At 53.6% G+C, this 18,852-nt stretch overlaps 1 protein-coding gene across 1 annotated transcript; it reads left to right on the forward strand.

The window, feature by feature from the left end:
* The first annotated feature begins 1,777 nt into the window (after positions 1-1,777).
* On the forward strand, positions 1,778-15,987 carry LOC142912440 (uncharacterized). The gene is made up of 5 exons (XM_076060639.1): positions 1,778-1,813; positions 8,888-9,055; positions 11,060-11,251; positions 13,809-14,687; positions 15,692-15,987. Exons 1-5 carry the CDS (start codon positions 1,778-1,780, stop codon positions 15,860-15,862), a joined length of 1,446 nt encoding a protein of 481 aa, XP_075916754.1. The 3' UTR covers positions 15,863-15,987.
* Positions 15,988-18,852: the final 2,865 nt, after the last annotated feature.

Genomic DNA, 18,852 nt, shown 5'->3' on the forward strand with positions numbered 1-18,852 from the left:
GACACATTTATATATTTACGCGATCTAACACAAAAAACACCTCTATCACGGAGGTAATTCATGATTTGCAGCGGAATGTAGTTTGTGTGTTACAAGTCCTGCCACGCGCGACAATGGTCAGACAACATTTGTCTTCATCCTGGGACCTCCTTTTGCCAGCGCCAAAAAGTGATGGTAGGTTTGTCCACCTTTTTGTCTGGCAACGAAACAGCGGCGTCAAGATGTTAAAACGCCAAACTGAAACCTTTTACAAGGAATCACGTTGCTGCATTCACCACAATGCTTGTGGTCAAAATGCAAACAAAAAACGTACTCTGATCATATATGATGATGCATTGTCTTTGAAACTGCTTGGGTCTACACCAGAGACGCATTTTTGGCCTTTTGGCGTCCTCTGGTCTAACACCGTCTGAGACGAGGCTCCTAAGAAAGCTGTCTCTGGTGTGGGCCAATCAGTTTTCAAAGACAATGCATCATCAAATATTATCAGAGTGTGTTGTTTTTGTTTGCATTCTGACCACAAGCATTGTGGTTAATGCAGCAACGTGATTCCTTGTTAAAAGGTTTCAGTTTTGGTGTTTTAACATCTTAACGCCGCTGTTTCGTTGCCAGAAGAAAAGGGGAAAACCCCTATGATCATGTATTTGTCTGTTTGGTTTTTATTTTATCCGCAAATTTCAGGACTAACTGAGCAGCACCTCAATTACTGTTTTCAAGCCGATGCGGTTGAGTTTCTAAGAGACTGACGTTGTACAATGGACTGATATCCTTTAGGCTCCTCACTGAAATCTATTTGAAACCCAATTTCATCTCAAAATGCCTTTTTTTGCTGATGGATTTCTGAGCAGCTCCAGTTGTTTATCTTGAGTGTCGTTGGGACGGACGGATGGACGGATCTGCAGCGAGGGCATTGAGCCAGAATCGCCGAGACCCTGGGTTTGAATCCAAGCAACAACCGCCTAATGTTTAAACCGTACCCTTAAATGTGTACATTTGATGTCGGCCAAATCACCAACGACTACGCTAATCATCGTGCTAAAAATAGTTCTCACTTAATTTGGGCCAAGTTCCAGCTCTACACAAATAAATATTTTTTTTCTCACCATAATTCGACTCGTCCAATCAACATGCTGTTTGCTCGCCTCGTCGCAGGGCATCGACGTGAAGTGTTGTGCCCCCTCCTCCTGGTGGGTGTGTGTGTCAATCGAAGGTCATTTGAAGGGAATCTCAGAAACGCTTGCGAAATCCGCCTCGCGAGCGGGGGGAGGGGGGAGGGGTGGTGGAGGCCGCCGCTCCGCTTCGCGAGAGTTCCAGACGGACACTTCGTCACGTGACGTCATACGGAACGCACGTTTCTGGAATAACGTTTGGGGGGAAAAAAAGATGCCAAAAACACATCTGAGCATGAATTTTGATTTGAAGCTTTCGTGACTGCAGTGATTCATATTCTTGGTTCTTTCGGTAAAGTCACCACGTAGAAGGGAAACAATCAAATAATCAAATATATAAAACAATAAATTCTCACGACGTTTCGACCGCAACACGAGCAGTCATCATCAGGTTTTCACACCTGATGATGATTGCTTGTGTTGCGGTCGAAACGTCGTGAGAATTTTATTGTTTTATATATATTCTATTATTTTATTGTTTCCCTTCAACGTGACTTTACCGAAAGAACCAATAATATATCTGAGCATAGTTAAGAGGCGTGCGTGCAACTGTCCCGATTAAGCAAATGGCGTGGTAAAGTGGGCTTGGCCTGCCTTTGTTTATCATCATGGCTCTGGAAGAAATCCCCAACCCCTCACCCGGGGTCGGTGGGGGGAGAACCCGGCCCCTCAACGTCCCGGCTCCCTGTCTCTCCCCAGCGCAGGGTGGCACCCCCAATTTGACTGTGCCCCCAACCACAGGTAAGTAGACACCGGGCAGCACGTGCTGTGTATGTCCGACGCTACACAGGGTCCTCGCAACGTGGTGATACTACGCCGTATCAACGACAATCGTACGATCCGTGATGATTGTACGATCCATCTGCTAGATACCGTCATATCCCCGTGATTGTTGTAGCTGGTTTAAATTTGTTTTATTTCCTGACCGGGAAAAACTAAAACATCAATAACAAATAGGTTCGTTAACGTCGTTAATAAATGGGCATCGTCCATTACATTAATGCTCTGCAATATTTTTCAAAATAATTGACGCCACGGTGATTGACCTGCATGATTTTCATAATGAAGATAATTACGTAATTTGTTTCAGTGGAGCTGACAGCATGTACCGAGTACGTTATAAGTGTGACAGATGGCCTTGATTATAAAATACTAGCTGTACTACCCGGCTTCGCCCAGGACTTGGATCCACAACGCCCGGCCGCCTTTGTCTCCCCAGTGGGGATGTTCACACACCACAGCAGTTACTCGTTTGAGGCTGAGACGACCTAGGGGAGGCCCAGGACCGGTTAAAATAATCGTCACCGGTGGTGGCCGTGAGCGGAAATCGAACTCGGGTCGCCGGGTTCGTAGCGCAGCGTAGCGCTAACCACTACACTACAATGTGTTACGCTTCCACACACACACAGACACACACACAGACACAGACACACACACAGACACACACACATGGACACACACAGACACACACACGGACACACACACAGACACACAGACACACACACAGACACACACAGACACGCACACATAGACACACACACAGTCACACACAGACACACATACAGACACACACACAGACACACACACACAGACACGCACACACGGATACACACACACAGACACACACGGACACACGGACACACAGACACACACAGAGACACACACACAGACACAGACACACACACACAGACACAGACACACACACACAGACACACACAGACATACACACACAGACAGTCACACACAGACACACACACAGACACACACACAGTCACACACAGTCACACACACAGACACAACAACAACAACAACCGCCATTCGCCACTAAGTGGCGGTGACGTCACCACGACGCTTGTGCCAGGCTATGTGCACCCTGAGGCCACGTGAAGTGTCGAACGCCCGCTGGCAGGAGGTCACGGGGCAGACCCAGGTGCCACGGGTCGACTGACTGAGATGACTGGCTGATGCACCACCTGTGCCCCCTACTGTGCCAACCTGCTGTGCTTTAGCCACCCGGCGCTCCGCTCGCTGTTGTGAGCGTCGCTCCTCCGCCCTCCGTTGTTGTTGGAGGGCGACTGCCTCCAACTGCCCAGTAGCATCCTTCACGAGCCTCCTCCACAGAGGCCGATCTTGACACCGCTGGTACCAGTCATCGGCAAGTCCACTCAGCTCCACGTCCTCCTGTACCACATCACTCCATCTCTTCTCTAGCCCGTGCCGCGCCCGCTTAGCCCCCTCAATCCGGCCAAACAAAAGCTGTTTCGGCATGCGGTGGCTGGGCATGCGGGCTACATGACCCAGCCATCGCAGCCTTGCCTGCCGGAGGAGCTCACCGATGGGACCCTGCCCAGATCTTTCAAGGATTTGTGAGCTCCTCACACAATCCAGTCTGGTTAAACCCAGGATGGATCGTAGGCAGGCCAGCCTAAATGTTTCTAACCGGCGAAGATGTTCCATTAGGGGGGTCCACGTTTCGCAAGCGTAGAGAAGGGAGGGAATGACCGTGGCCGAGAAGACCTGAAGCTTAGTGCGGAGCGACAGACCAGGTAGCTTCCACACAGCGTTACGCAACCGATGAAAAGATGTTGCCGCTCGACTGATTCGGAGTGAGACCTCTGCTGTTAAACTGGAGCCAGTCATAAGCACACTGCCCAGGTATGGGAAACTCTCCACTCTCTCCACAACTGCCCCATCACCGATTGGGAGTTGTGGGGGTGGAGTGTCCGATGGTACAAAATACCCAGGCAGGTGCTTAGTTTTGGTGGGGCTGATGGTAAGGCCCCACCTCTTAGTGGCACGCTCCAGTCTCAGCAGCAGCGTCTCCAACTCCTCCTCTGACTGAGCAGCTATTACCAAGTCATCAGCATACATAACGTGGTTGAGCAATAGAGAGCCATCCCTTGACCGCACCCGGGCATCGATTAGCCTCCCATTATATCTGTACCATATGGAGATTCCCCCGGTACAGCTATTGAAGGCTTCACGAACTACGTGGTCAAAATAGATGTTAAATAATGTGGGAGCCAGAGGACATCCCTGTCGCACCCCAAGGTGTACAGGGAATGGCTCTGACTCCCGGCCACGTAGTTTTACCCGGGCCCGCTCACCATCATGAAGGTCCTTAATGATCGTGAGCAGAGGGTCAGGTACTCCAAAAGCACGAAGAACGACCCAGAGCCCAGGCCTACTGATGGTATCATAGGCCTTGACCAGGTCAATAAAGCAGAGATGTAGGTCTTGTTGGAATTCCCTACACCTCTGCTGTAGCAGACGGACAGAAAATATGGCATCTGTGCAGGACCGCCCTTTCCTGAAACCGCATTGGGGCTCCGCAAGCCTCTCCTCAGCGTGCCTGGCAAGGCGATGCTGAATAATCCTTGCCAGGACCTTTCCCGGCACACTGAGGAGTGAGATGCCCCTGTAGTCGTTACAGTCTGTGCGGTCCCCCTTCTTAAAAAGGGGGACCACCAGGGCATCCTTCCAATCCTGCGGAACCCGTCCAGTGGTCCAGACTGTTGTTATGATGTCATATAGGGCAGTCTGTGCACAAACGCCACCCTCCCTCAGCATTTCGCTTGGGAGATCATCTCTGCCCGCTGCCTTTCCTGGTCTCAGACTCAGGATCGCCTTCAATACTTCCTCAGCAGATGGCACCTCAGCCAGCCACTCACAGGGGGTGACTTCATCCAATATTTGAGGCACCGCAGCCTCAGCAGGGTCATCCTCACTTTGTGCCACAATGTTTTCCTGGCTGAGGGATTTTCCCTCCCCCAGGACCTCACAGAAATGCTCAGCAAATCTGCGAACCTGTTCCTGGGGGTCGGAAATTGGATCACCGTTTTTTCCCCTAATGATGGTAATAGGTGTGGCGCTGCAGGTTACTTTTTTGATGGAGTTAAATAGAGATTTGTGATCACGGGCCACTGAGGCAGACTCCATCTCCTCAGCAACCCGCGACCACCACCCATCCTTGCAGCGCCTCACGGCTCTCCGAACCTCCGAGCGAAGGCTGCGGTAAGCCTCCTCATTCTCTGACGTGGGATTCTGTAGCCGATGACAGTGGGCCTGTCGCTTTTTCTCAACCATCGTGAACAACTCCTCTGTCATCCAGGGTGTCTGGGGAGGTCTGGACCGCGTACCCAAAGCAGCCATTGCAGCTGCATGAGTCACAGTCCTAAACCTCGCCCATTTACCCTCGACATCAGGAGGAGTCGGGGACGATGCCAATCCCAGCCGCAAGCGATGATGAAATTCTCGCTTGCAACTTTCATCAGATAACTGAGACCAGGCCACTTTAGGTTGGAATGGAGTCCTGGGTGTACACCCACCACCGGAGTGGAAGAATGGCAGGCGCATCTTACAAATGACTAGTCGATGGTCAGAGGGCAGATCAGCTCCACGGTAGGTCCTGGTGTCAAGGACATGGGCTCGCATTCGCTGGTCCGTCACTATGTAGTCCAGCAGATGTTCTTGCTTGGACCCGGCATGCATCCATGATGTTGTGTGGATGCGCCGATGCCGGAACAGCGTGTTGGTAATTACAAGCCCATGGGCTGCACAAAAATCTAGCAGCCTCCTACCGTTGTTATTGAGCTGATCTGGCCCATGCCCTCCAATCACTCCAGACCAGGTGCCAGTATCATGACCAACTCGGGCATTGAAGTCACCCAACATGATGACTCTATCCCGAGGGGCCACTTTAGCCAGCACCTGTGACAGGAGGTCATAGAAGGCATCTGACTCATCGGCTTTGCCTGCATCCCTCCACGGATGTTCATCTTCGGTGGGGGCATAAGTAACCACGACCACCATTCCTCGCCTCCGGTTGATGGGAAGGCGAGCCCAAAGTAGCCTGGGGCTTACAGCTTCCCACACCTCACCGCCACGCTCCCACGCCCCCTTCATTCTTTTGTTCAAAAGAAGACCCACACCCTGTTGTTTGGCAGTCTGCTGCCCCGAGTAGAGGACTGTCCACCCCTCATGGTGGCAGGAGCCAGAGCCGGTCCACCGGACCTCCTGAATGCCGCATAGATCCAGGCGGTACCGGTCCAGCTCCCGACAGAGGAGTGGCAGCCTCTCCTCTGCAGTGAGCGTTCGAACATTCCACGTGGCCAACCGTAGTGGCTTTTCGTTGTTTCTGGAGTAGCCCCGAGGGTAGGTATTCAATCTCCTGGCTCCGCCAATTGGGGTTTGGCCAGGAGACGTCATAGACGCCTGGCCCCCCGGGGCCTCCGGCACAAGCTTAGTTGTTATATATTTCAGTTTAATTCGTAGTTTCGTGGTAATTAATTGAAGGTGGAGGGGTTACCAGCCCCTCGCACCCGTCCAGAGCCCCCGTTTAGCCCCTGTGGTGGACACATATGCCATGAGGGGAGGAGCCAATCAAAATTGGATCTCCCCCCACAGCGCTGTCCACGACAGAGTTGCCCGTCCGGCACCGCGAGGAGGTAGGGGGTTGTTTTGCCGGACACACACAGACACACACACAGACACACACACACAGACAGTCACACACAGAAACACACACAGACACACACACACACAGACACACACACACAAACACACACAGACACACACACAGACACACACACAGACACACACACACGGACACACACACAGACACACACAGAGACACACACACAGACACACACACAGAGACACACACAGAGACACACACACACAGACACACACAGACATACACACACAGACAGTCACACACAGACACACACACAGACACACACACAGTCACACACAGTCACACACACAGACACACACACAGACACACACACACAGACAGTCACACACAGACACAGACACACACACACAGACACACACACAAACACACACAGACACACACACAGACACACACACAGACACACACACAGACACACACACACGGACACAATGTATAAACCTCCACCCACTCGTGCAAGTGATGAATATAATAGTTAAGTGCCAATATGGCCTTGTAAACACGCGTCCACGTCACGTGCTCTCGCAATTAACTCATTAACCCGATTGGCAATCATTGACATCCACGCGCGTGGCTTCCCAGCGTCACGTGGCCGTCAAGGCATCGGCCAATCAATTATGCAAATTAGTGTCGCAATCCCACTGATTGATGAATCAAGGCGGGCAGGCTGAAGGAGGAGTGAGCCTAGTGAATAGTGAATTGTTCACTCGGTGCGTGTGTGGAGCGGTGGCTACCGCCGGCGCTGTGGAGGGCTTGTTAATGATCGTTCACTGGACTCGACATTGGTGGTGGTGGTGTTGTAAGGAGTTGGGGCACAAAGTGAAGCTTCACCTGGCCAGGAGCACGGTTTGTTGTCTCGAGTTTACGACGTTTGTTATTCGAGCTACAAATAGCCGAGTGGGGGGTGGGGTGTGGACGCGTGGCAGACCCCCAACTCTGTGCGTTCTCTACCGTAGTCTCCAGATTCATAGACGCACTTTCTGGAGAATGTGATCATTCTTAATTTCAACAACAACAAACACCGCGTTAAGCAGTAGTGGTAGTAGTAATTATACTGTAGCTCTTGGGTTACGTTATGCATTTCGTACAATGCCGAGCCGTTAGGATGTTTTGCGATGACCATAATATTAATGACTTAAAGCTTTCGTGACTGCAAGAATCACTTTTATGTTTCCTGCCTCAGCAGCTCGCCCGCTATATGATATTGTTATTATTTTATTTATTTATTTTCTATCTACGTGGCTTTACAGAAAGATCCAAAGAATATAATAATCATGTTTGTCAATCATCATCATCACCAGCTGTGATAGCATTAAGTGGCATCATCAGTTGAATCATCATCAGCAGCATCATCATCGGCCCTCGACAGCAGCAGCAGCAGCATCATCACAGCCCTTGTCGCTATCTGACAGCATCATCATCACTGCCCTTGTCGCTATCTGACAGCATCATCATCACTGCCCTTGTCGCTATCTGACAGCATCATCATCACTGCCCTTGTCGCTATCTGACAGCATCATCATCACTGCCCTTGTCGCTATCTGACAGCAGCATCATCACTGCCCTTGTCGCTATCTGACATCATCATCATCATCACTGCCCTTGTCGCTATCTGACAGCATCATCATCACTGCCCTTGTCGCTATCTGACAGCATCATCATCACTGCCCTTGTCGCTATCTGACATCATCATCATCACTGCCCTTGTCGCTATCTGACAGCATCATCATCATCGGCAACAGAGGCAGCAGCAGCAGCGTCACGACCGCCATGCAGTGCAGCGCTGCCAGCGAGACTCTTCCCAACTCCTTAGCAGGAGGAGGAGGAGAGGCCGCAGCCGCGAGCACCACGTGGCCACTCGCAGGCGCTGCGTCACATGGTGTCGGCACCGGGCTAGTCTCACTATCGCAGGGTTACCTGCACGTACCTCCAGGTGTGCCTTGGCCAGGTGTGTCTGTGTATCAGCCAGGTGTGTCTGTGTATCAGCCAGGTGTGTCTGTGTATCGGCCAGGTGTAGATAAGTACCAGCCAGGTGTGGCTGTGTATCAGCCAGGTGTGGGTGAATACCAGCCAGGTGTGTCTGAGTGCCAGCCAGGCGTGGCTGAGTGCCAGCCAGGCTCTCAGAAGGGCCACGCTCGTTGGAGGTTCACGACGGGCGTGCGGCCGGTGTCGACGCCGGCGTGGGCGGCGGGCGAGCGGCGGGCGCCCCGCCCGAAGCCGGAGTCGCGTTCGCCCGGTTGGCAAGCCGGGCGGGCGGGCGGCGAGCTCGCGGGTCGCGGTGCGGGCGACGGCGAAGACGCCGCCGGGACTCGTGCGGGCGCGAGGAGCGGAGGCGACGCGGAGGCGCGGTCTGGCGCGCCCTGGTTGGACGCCAATCCGCGGGGCGCCTCTCACGCAAGTGTCGGCAGCCCAGGTGCGAGTCGCCGCACGGGTGCGCTGCGGGTAGACCCGAGTCCTCCAGGTGAGACTCGGTCCGGTGAGCCCCACCCAGGAGCTGCGAGTTGTGCAGGTGTGCCGCAGGTAGGGCGGCTTATTCCACGTGCCGGCGGAGGTGATGGCAGTGGTGGTATTGATTACGGTGGCAGTGGTGGTTATGACATTGGTGGTGATGGTAGTAGTGGTATTGATGATGGTGGTGGTGTTGGTAGTGGTGGTTGTAATATTGATGGTGGCAATGGTAGTGGAAGTGACGGTGTTGTTGGTAGTGGTAGTGCTGGTTGTAATATTGATGGTGGCAATGGTGGTGATGGTAGTAGTGGTAGTGACGGTGGTGCTGGTAGTGGTAGTACTGGTTGTAATATTAACGGTGGCGATGGTGGTGATGGTAGTAGTGGTAGTGACGGTGGTGTTGGTAGTGGTAGTGCTGGTTGTAATATTGATGGTGGCAATGGTGACGATGGTAGTAGTGGTATTGACGGTGGTGTTGGTAGTGATAGTGCTGGTTGTAATATTGATGGTGGCGATGGTGGCGATGGTAGTAGCGGTAGTGACGGTGGTGGTGGTGGTGGTAGCAGTGGGGTGTTGTGGCATGGCGTGAAAGCCCTTGGCGCTGCTGCTGCTGCCGCTGTGAGCCAGGCAGGCACCAGGCGCGCCCCGCCGGCACCCCCGGCCGGGGTGATCTGCTGCGTGGCGGCGCGCAACGCCTCGCACGGCCGTGCCATCCCACAACGCTCACAGGTAACGGAGCTCCCTCGCCACCCCCCCTCCCTCCCCCCCCCCCGCGATGTCGCAAACGTCAACACACATTGCACAGTAGGTCCTCATTAAGACCGCACATTTATTTCACCGATCTGTAGTGCAAACGAATGAATGCACGTGTGTGTGTGTATGCATCTTCATTCGCGTGCGCCTATCTCCGACATTTCAGGAGATTAATTCCCGCCGCCTTTCCAGTCCTGCCAGGGTCGATAAAATAACGACCACTTTGTTAGGGGGGGGGGGAGTTGAAAGGGATCGCCCCCGCCAGAGGAATATGGAATTTCCACCATCGGCTCAGGGCTGTGAAACCGGACATGAGCACCGCCGCTCACCTGAGTGGCAAATCACTTTGACCTCGACTTGACCTTCAGCAGAAACAAAATCACGTGACGTGCCTTGTGAACGCCTCTGATGCACCACAGTGCCTTGTGAACGTCTCTGATGCACCACAGTGCCTTGTGAACGCCACTGATGCGCCACGTGCCCTGTGAACGCCTCTGATGCACCACAGTGCCTTGTGAACGCCTCTGATGCACGTGACGTGCCCTGTGAACGCCTCTGATGCACCACGGTGCCTTGTGAACGCCTCTGATGCACCACAGTGCCTTGTGAACGCCTCTGATGCACCACAGTGCTTTGTGAACGCCTCTGATGCACCACAGAGCCTTGTGAACGCCTCTGATGCACCACGTGCCCTGTGAACGCCTCTGATGCACCACAGTGCCTTGTGAACGCCTCTGATGCACCACAGTACCTTGTGAACGCCTCTGATGCACCACGGTGCCTTGTGAACGCCTCTGATGCACCACAGTGCCTTGTGAACGCCTCTGATGCACCACGTGCCTTGTGAACGCCTCTGATGCGCCACTGTGCCTTGTGAACGCGTCTGATGCACGTGACGTGCCTTGTGAACGTCTCTGATGCACCACGGTGCCTTGTGAACGCCTCTGATGCACGTGACGTGCATTGTGAACGCCTCTGATGCACCACGGTGCTGATGCACCACAGTGCCTTGTGAACGCCTCTGATGCACGTGACGTGCCTTGTGAACGCCTCTGATGCGCCACGGTGCCTTGTGAACGCCTCTGATGTACTACAGTGCCTTGTGAACGCCTCTGATGCACCAAAGTGCCTTGTGAACGCCTCTGATGCACCACAGTGCCTTGTGAACGCCTCTGATGCACCACAGTGCCTTGTGAACGTCTCTGATGCACCACAGAGCCCCGTCGCCCCCTGCGCCACGGAGCGGCTGCACGCCGGCTCCCGGGGGTCACGTGACCCATGGGGCCCCGTGACCACTCCCGGACCCGTGGCCTCCGCGGACCCGGCGAGACTCCGGCAGTGGCCTCCGGGACCCGCGGGGCCTTTGGAGCCAGGTCGACCCCCGGGGCACCCCTGGCCTGGCCAGCCGGTGAGGGGCGGTGTTGGCTGTGCTGTGTTCGCTGTGTTGTGTTGGCTGTGCTGTGTTCGCTGTGTTGTGTTGGCTGTGCTGTGTTCGCTGTGTTGTGTTCGCTGTGTTGTGTTCGCTGTGTTGTGTTGGCTGTGTTGTGTTCGCTGTGTTGTGTTGGCTGTGTTGTGTTGGCTGTGCTGTTTTGGCTGTGTTGTGTTGGCTGTGTTGTGTTCGCTGTGTTGTGTTGGCTGTGTTGTGTTGGCTGTGTTGTGTTTGCTGTGTTCGCTGTGTTGTGTTGGCTGTGTTGTGTTGGCTGTATTGTGTTCGCTGTGTTCGCTGTGTTGTGTTGGCTGTGTTGTGTTGGCTGTGCTGTGTTCGCTGTGCTGTGTTCGCTGTGTTGTGTTGGCTGTGTTGTGTTCGCTGTGTTGTGTTGGCTGTGCTGTGTTCGCTGTGTTGTGTTCGCTGTGTTGTGTTGGCTGTGTTGTGTTCACTGTGTTTGCTGTGTTGTGTTCGCTGTGTTGTGTTCACTGTGTTGTGTTCGCTGTGCTGTGTTCGCTGTGTTGTGTTGGCTGTGCTGTGTTCGCTGTGTTGTGTTGGCTGTGTTGTGTTGGCTGTGCTGTGTTGGCTGTGTTGTGTTCGCTGTGCTGTGTTGTGTTGGCTGTGTTGTGTTCGCTGTGTTATGTTGGCTGTGTTGTGTTCGCTGTGCTGTGTTGGCTGTGTTGTGTTCGCTGTGTTGTGTTGGCTGTGTTGTGTTCGCTGTGCTGTGTTGTGTTGGCTGTGTTGTATTCGCTGTGTTGTGTTGGCTGTGTTGTGTTCGCTGTGCTGTGTTGGCTGTGTTGTGTTCGCTGTGCTGTGTTCGCTGTGTTGTGTTGGCTGTGTTGTGTTCGCTGTGCTGTGTTCGCTGTGTTGTGTTGGCTGTGTTGTGTTCGCTGTGCTGTGTTGGCTGTGTTGTGTTGGCTGTGTTGTGTTGGCTGTGTTGTGTTCACTGTGTTGTGTTGGCTGTGTTGTGTTCGCTGTGCTGTGTTGTGTGGGCTGTGTTGTATTTGCTGTGTTGTGTTGGCTGTGCTGTGTTCGCTGTGTTGTGTTGGTTGTGCTGTGTTCGCTGTGTTGTGTTGGCTGTGTTGTGTTCGCTGTGTTGTGTTGTGTTGGCTGTGCTGTGTTCGCTGTGTTGTGTTGGCTGTGTTGTGTTCGCTGTGTTGTGTTGGCTGTGTTGTGTTCGCTGTGCTGTGTTGGCTGTGCTGTGTTGGCTGTGTTGTGTTCGCTGTGCTGTGTTCGCTGTGTTGTGTTGGCTGTGCTGTGTTCGCTGTGTTGTGTTCGCTGTGTTGTGTTGGCTGTGTTGTGTTCGCTGTGCTGTGTTGGCTGTGTTGTGTTCGCTGTGTTGTGTTCACTGTGCTGTGTTCGCTGTGCTGTGTTCGCTGTGCTGTGTTGGCTGTGTTGTGTTCGCTGTGTTGTATTGGCTGTGTTGTGTTCGCTGTGTTGTGTTGGCTGTGTTGTGTTCGCTGTGTTGTGTTGGCTGTGTTGTGTTCGCTGTGCTGTGTTGGCTGTGTTGTGTTCGCTGTGTTGTGTTCGCTGTGTTGTGTTCGCTGTGCTGTGTTGGCTGTGCTGTGTTCGCTGTGCTGTGTTCGCTGTGTTGGCTGTGCTGTGTTCGCTGTGTTGTGTTCGCTGTGTTGTGTTGGCTGTGTTGTGTTCGCTGTGCTGTGTTGGCTGTGTTGTGTTCGCTGTGTTGTGTTCACTGTGCTGTGTTCGCTGTGCTGTGTTCGCTGTGTTGTGTTCGCTGTGCTGTGTTGGCTGTGTTGTGTTCGCTGTGTTGTGTTCACTGTGCTGTGTTCGCTGTGCTGTGTTCACTGTGCTGTGTTCGCTGTGCTGTGATCGCTGTGTTGTGTTCGCTGTGCTGTGTTCGCTGTGTTGGCTGTGTTGTGTTGGCTGTGCTGTGTTCGCTGTGTTGTGTTGGCTGTGCTGTGTTCGCTGTGTTGTGTTCGCTGTGTTGTGTTGGCTGTGTTCGCTGTGTTGTGCTGTTTTGGCTGTGTTGTGTTCGCTGTGTTCGCTGTGCTATGTTGGCTGTGTTGTGTTCGCTGTGTTGGCTGTGTTGTGCTGTGTTGGCTGTGTTGTGTTCGCTGTGTTCGCTGTGTTTGCTGTGTTGGCTGTGCTGTGTTCGCTGTGCTGTGTTGGCTGTGCTGTGTTCGCTGTGTTGTGTTCACTGTGTTCGCTGTGTTTGCTGTGTTGGCTGTGTTGTGTTCGCTGTGCTGTGTTCACTGTGTTGGCTGTGTTCGCTGTGTTGTGTTCGCTGTGTTCGCTGTGCTGTGTTCATTGTGTTGGCTGTGTTGTATTTGCTGTTTGCCACGAGGGTGACCGCGGTGTGTCAATGACTCGCGGTCTCTGTGGCGGTCTCTGTGGTGCGGCAGTCGAAGCCCAACGGGGCAGGTCGCGTGCGGCGGGCCGAGGCGTGGGGGTGGCCGCCGCCTCTCCCCGAGTCGTCTTGGCCAGCGTGGAAGAGCAGGCCAACGAATTTACCCCCCCCCCCCCCCCCCCCCATCGAGAGGGGGTCGCTCGCTCTCGCCCTGCACTTCTCCTTCCGCAGCGCCGAGCACCGGGCCACCGGGGGGGCACCCCGGCGCCGCCACCCCGGTTGTTCCGCACCCCGGCACCGGAGCTCTTCTCTGCCGTGCAGCGCGGCGAGCTGCGAGACAACTCCCAGCCAAGTCTCGTCGATATCGTCCTCCTGCAGCACCACTACCACCAGCAGCAGCAGGTCCACTACCACCAGCAGCAGCAGGTCCTCCTCCACCAGCAGCAGCAGCAGGTCGACTACCACCACCAGCAGCAGCAGCAGGTCCACCACCACCACCACCAGCAGCAGCAGGTCCACTACCCCCAACAGCAGCAGCAGCAGGTCCACCACCACCAGCAGCAGCAGCAGCAGCAGGTCCACCACCACCAGCAGCAGCAGGTCCACCACCACCACCAGCAGCAGGTCCACCACCACCAGCAGCAGCAGGTCCACCAGCAGCAGCAGGTCCACCACCAGCAGCAGGTCCACCACCACCAGCAGCCACAGCAGCAGCGGATGCTGCAAGGGGGGTCGTCCAGCGTGGTTCTCAAGGGGTCTCAGATTCCAGCTGGGCTCTGCAGGACTCTCACGGGTCCCTCCAGCACCTCCAGCACCTCCACCACCTCCACCGCCGTCTGCTCCACCACCTCCACCGCCGTCTGCTCCACCACCTCCACCGCCGTCTGCTCCACCACCTCCACCGTCGTCTGCTCCACCACCTCCACCGCCGTCTGCTCCACCACCGCCGTCTGCTCCACCACCTCCACCGCCGTCTGCTCCACCTCCTCCACCGCCGTCTGCTCCACCTCCTCGCGCTCCTCCCGCTGGAGCTCCTCCGCCTCCCCGAGGACAGCGGCTGCTGCCGCGTTAGCTCGGAAGAGCAAAGCGAACGTGCGCGAAAGGATCCGGGTGAGAAGCCACGATCCCCTTAGGTTGACTCAGACTAAAACAAAACTTGGGGGGGGAGGGGAGGGGGGGTGATATGGCCCAGTGGTGGCACGTTCCAGATTCAGTTCGGATCTCGAAGGCCACACCAGCGATTACGTGAATAGAGTAGCCCATCGTGGTCCATGTGAGTGACGTTTTAAACATTGACACTGCACCTACATCAGTTGGGACCACACGTAGCAGCGACAGTCTCCTCCCGACTGGCCCCCACTTGCAGGCCGGGCGTCACGTGGTGCAGCACGAGGATAGCTGCCACTGGGAGAGCTGGCGGGTGCCCTTTCAAACGTCTGAGGTGTAAAACGTAAAGTCGCTCATCGTCGCGCGAAGAGATGGCCCGCGACGAGGACGCCGCGTAAAACAAATTATTTTTTAACTTAAAACTCGGATCCGTCCGTCCGTGTGCCCATCCTCCCATGCGTCCGTTTCTCTCCCCGTGCTTTTGAGTGACTTCGCGTTTACATTATGAGACCTCCTATGCCAGTAACAAGATATAGTAATAGGTTTTATCCTTGTACGCCTTTTGGCGTCATCTGGTCCAACACCAGTGGAGACTAGGCTCTAAGAAAAGCTGTCTCGCGTGTGGACCAATCAAATTCAAGGACAGTGCATAATATTATTATCAGAGTTGTCTCTTTTGTTTGCATTTTGACTGCTTGTGTTGTGGTTATTGCAAACATGATGCCTTGAATAAAGGTGTCAGTTTTTGTGCCAGTTAAAAGGGTAAAACCTATTACTATGACTTTGCGTTATCGTGGCCTGCCATGCGGTTGTTGGAACGCGGCACGGGGTGACGCGAGACGGTTGAAGTCTGGTCGAACCGAGTCCTCGCCCACGGGTGGCGGAGCGAGTTAAATTCGACGCCGCTTGGCCCTCGAGCGCCGCCGCTCAAAGGCCAAGCGGCGTCCATCCCCGGCACTGACGGCGTGTCCGCGCGCGTCCGTCCGTCTGCGTGTCCGTGCCCTCAGGTGCGAAACCTGAACCGCGCGTTCCTGCTCCTGCATCGCCTGCTGCCGCCGGACCGCCTCCGGCCGTCGCGGGCGGCGACACTGCGCGCGACGGTTCGCTACATCGGCCTGCTGCAGGCCGTGCTGGCGGAGACCGCCGCGGCACGCGGCTCCTCCCCGCGTGGCGTGTGACAGCGCGGGGAGGGAGGGGGGAGCGGCGGTCAACCCACCTCGGAATGCAGCAGTGTGTGTTTGGTGAAGGGTGTCCCACCGACTCGGCCAGGTGCGTACACGTAGGTGCGCGTGAGCACGATGCCAACCGTGCGCTAGTCGGAGATGCGGGAGCGGGGGGGGGGGGGAAGGACAAAAACAGTTCTAAGTAATATTATATTCTTAGCTCTTTCAGTCAAGTCACGTTGAAGGGAAACAATAAAATAATAAAATATATTACAATAATATATTTATTATTTTATTGTTTCCTTTCAACGTGACTTTACCGAAAGAGCTAAGAATATGAATTACTGCAGTCACGAAAGCTTTAAATCAGTTGTAAGTGAATTAGTTTTCATCATCAGACGATCATTTCAAAGTGCACAGCTCCCGTGGTAAGCGTTGTGTACACGTCACGATGCCACGTGCACACATCACGATGCCACGTGTACACGTCACGATGCCACGTGCACGCGTCACGATGCCACGTGCACACGGCACGATGCCACGTGCACACGTCACGATGCCACGTGTACACGGCACGATGCCACGTGCACACGTTGTGTACACGTCACGACGCCACGTGCACACGTCACGATGCCACGTGCACGCGTCACGATGCCACGTGCACACGTCACGATGCCACGTGCGCGCGCGTTGTGTACACGGACCGCCCGCGTACCCGCCGGGTAGGTGGCTACGAGTTTGCCGGAAGGCTCGACGACCCTCGCCGCTCGTTCCCCGAGCTCCTTAGCCCGTCACCCAGTGGTGTGGGCTCCGTGGCGAGACCTTTGACGTCCGCTCGCGCTGCGGCCAAAACGTCGTGATTTTTTTTAATTTTATTTTTTTACCCGCGTAACTTTACCGAATAGAACCAAAGAGCGTGGATCCTCGCAGTCACGAAAGCTTCAAATCTAGACTTGATAGCCTCTACGGGGAGGGTTTTCACCTATCTGTTAGAGCTTTTAACAGACAACGGGACAAGAAGTCACCCGATGAAGGCCGCTTGTGTTGCGGCCGAAACGTCGTGATTCTTTATTGTTTTTTTACCCGCGTGACTTTACCGAATAGAACCAAAGAGTGTGTGGATCCTCGCGGTCACTAAATCTTCAAATCTAGAATTTTTTTGCTCGTCTGCTTCGGCACCGTCGCCGCGGTACGTTGGGACTCGCGAGCGCGCCACACCGCCCCACGGTTTGTTATTTAGGGTCGCGTTCCTTAATATTTGTTGTTTGAGTGAGCCTCGAGATTTATTGTTTTCCGCCAATCGTTGACGCGGCTTCAACACCATTCTCGAATTTGCGCGGCGCTCTGGTTTTGTGCGCGCGGGCGCGTCGAAGGATTATCGACTTATAGGAATAGGTTTTACCCTTTTAACTGGCACAAAAACTGACACCGTTATTCAAGGCATCATGTTTGCAATGACCACAACACAAGCAGTCAAAATGCAAACAAAAAAGACAACTCTGATAATAATATGCACTGTCCTTGAATTTGATTGGTCCACACCCGAGACAGCTTTTCTTAGAGCCTAGTCTCCATTGGTGTTGGACCAGAAGACGCCAAAAGGCGTACAACTCAAAAACAGCGCACTATCAGAGTATTGAGGGCTCGGGGTGAGCATTAACATTATGAGACCTCCTTTGCCAGAAACAAGATATAGGAATAGGTTTTACCCTTTTAACTGGCACAAAAACTGACACCTTTATTCAAGGCATCATGTTTGCAATGACCACAACACAAGCAGTCAAATGCGCTGTTTTTGAGTTGTACGCCTTTTGGCGTCTTCTGGTCCAACACCAATGGAGACTAGGCTCTAAGAAAAGCTGTCTCGGGTGTGGACCAATCAAATTCAAGGACAGTGCATATTATTATCAGAGTTGTCTTTTTTGTTTGCATTTTGACTGCTTGTGTTGTGGTCATTGCAAACATGATGCCTTGGATAAAGGTGTCAGTTTTTGTGCCAGTTAAAAGGGTAAAACCTATTCCTATATCTTGTTTCTGGCAAAGGAGGCCTCATAATGTTAATACTCACCCTGAGCCCTCAATACTCTGATAGTGCGCTGTTTTTGAGTTGTACGCCTTTTGGCGTCTTCTGGTCCAACACCAATGGAGACTAGGCTCTAAGAAAAGCTGTCTCGGGTGTGGACCAATCAAATTCAAGGACAGTGCATATTATTATCAGAGTTGTCTTTTTTGTTTGCATTTTGACTGCTTGTGTTGTGGTCATTGCAAAGATGATGCCTTGAATAAAGGTGTCAGTTTTTGTGCCAGTTAAAAGGGTAAAACCTATTCCTATATCTTGTTTCTGGCAAAGGAGGTCTCATAATGTTAATGCTCACCCCGAGCCCTCAATACTCTGATAGTGCGCTGTTTTTGAGTTGTACGCCTTTTGGCGTCTTCTGGTCCAACACCAATGGAGACTAAGCTCTAAGAAAAGCTGTCTCGGGTGTGGACCAATCAAATTCAAGGACAGTGCATATTATTATCAGAGTTGTCTTTTTTGTTTGCATTTTGACTGCTTGTGTTGTGGTCATTGCAAACATGATGCCTTGAATAAAGGTGTCAGTTTTTGTGCCAGTTAAAAGGGTAAAACCTATTCCTATATCTTGTTTTTGGCAAAGGAGGTCTCATAATGTTAATGATTATCGACTTATTTCCACGTCAGCTAAAGTTTCCACAGCCGCGTAATTTGCAACGTTCCGCGCGTACGAGCTTGTCGCCCCGGTCGCACGTTTGCCGCCGAAACGCTAAAATAAACAACCGCCGGATGAACCGATAGCGCTTACATCACTCACTCGTCCTCACTCACACTCCCCTCTCTCTCTCTCTCACTCACTCGTCCTCACTCGCTCACTCATCCACCAACATCGGGGCCAGATTCGGGCGTGGGGGCGGGGGGCTTCAGGGGCTGCAGCCCAGGGGCCTCGTCCAGCTGAAGCGCCTCCAGAGACGAAGTGAAAAGTGATTTC

Source organism: Petromyzon marinus, unplaced genomic scaffold (genome assembly GCF_048934315.1).
Source record: "Petromyzon marinus isolate PM22_M1 ecotype Great Lakes invasive population unplaced genomic scaffold, UKy_Petmar_22M1.pri1.0 PM_G_Scaffold_20, whole genome shotgun sequence".
NCBI lineage: Eukaryota > Metazoa > Chordata > Hyperoartia > Petromyzontiformes > Petromyzontidae > Petromyzon > Petromyzon marinus.

Coding starts and splice junctions, on each gene's coding strand:
- LOC142912440 (XM_076060639.1), top strand. CDS start 1,778: ATGGCTCTGGAAGAAATCCCCAACCCCTCACCCGGG. Junction 1,814..8,887: donor TCCCCAACCCCTCACCCGGG/GTCGGTGGGGGG, acceptor CCGGTTGGCAAG/CCGGGCGGGCGGGCGGCGAG. Junction 14,688..15,691: donor ACGTGCGCGAAAGGATCCGG/GTGAGAAGCCAC, acceptor CCGTGCCCTCAG/GTGCGAAACCTGAACCGCGC.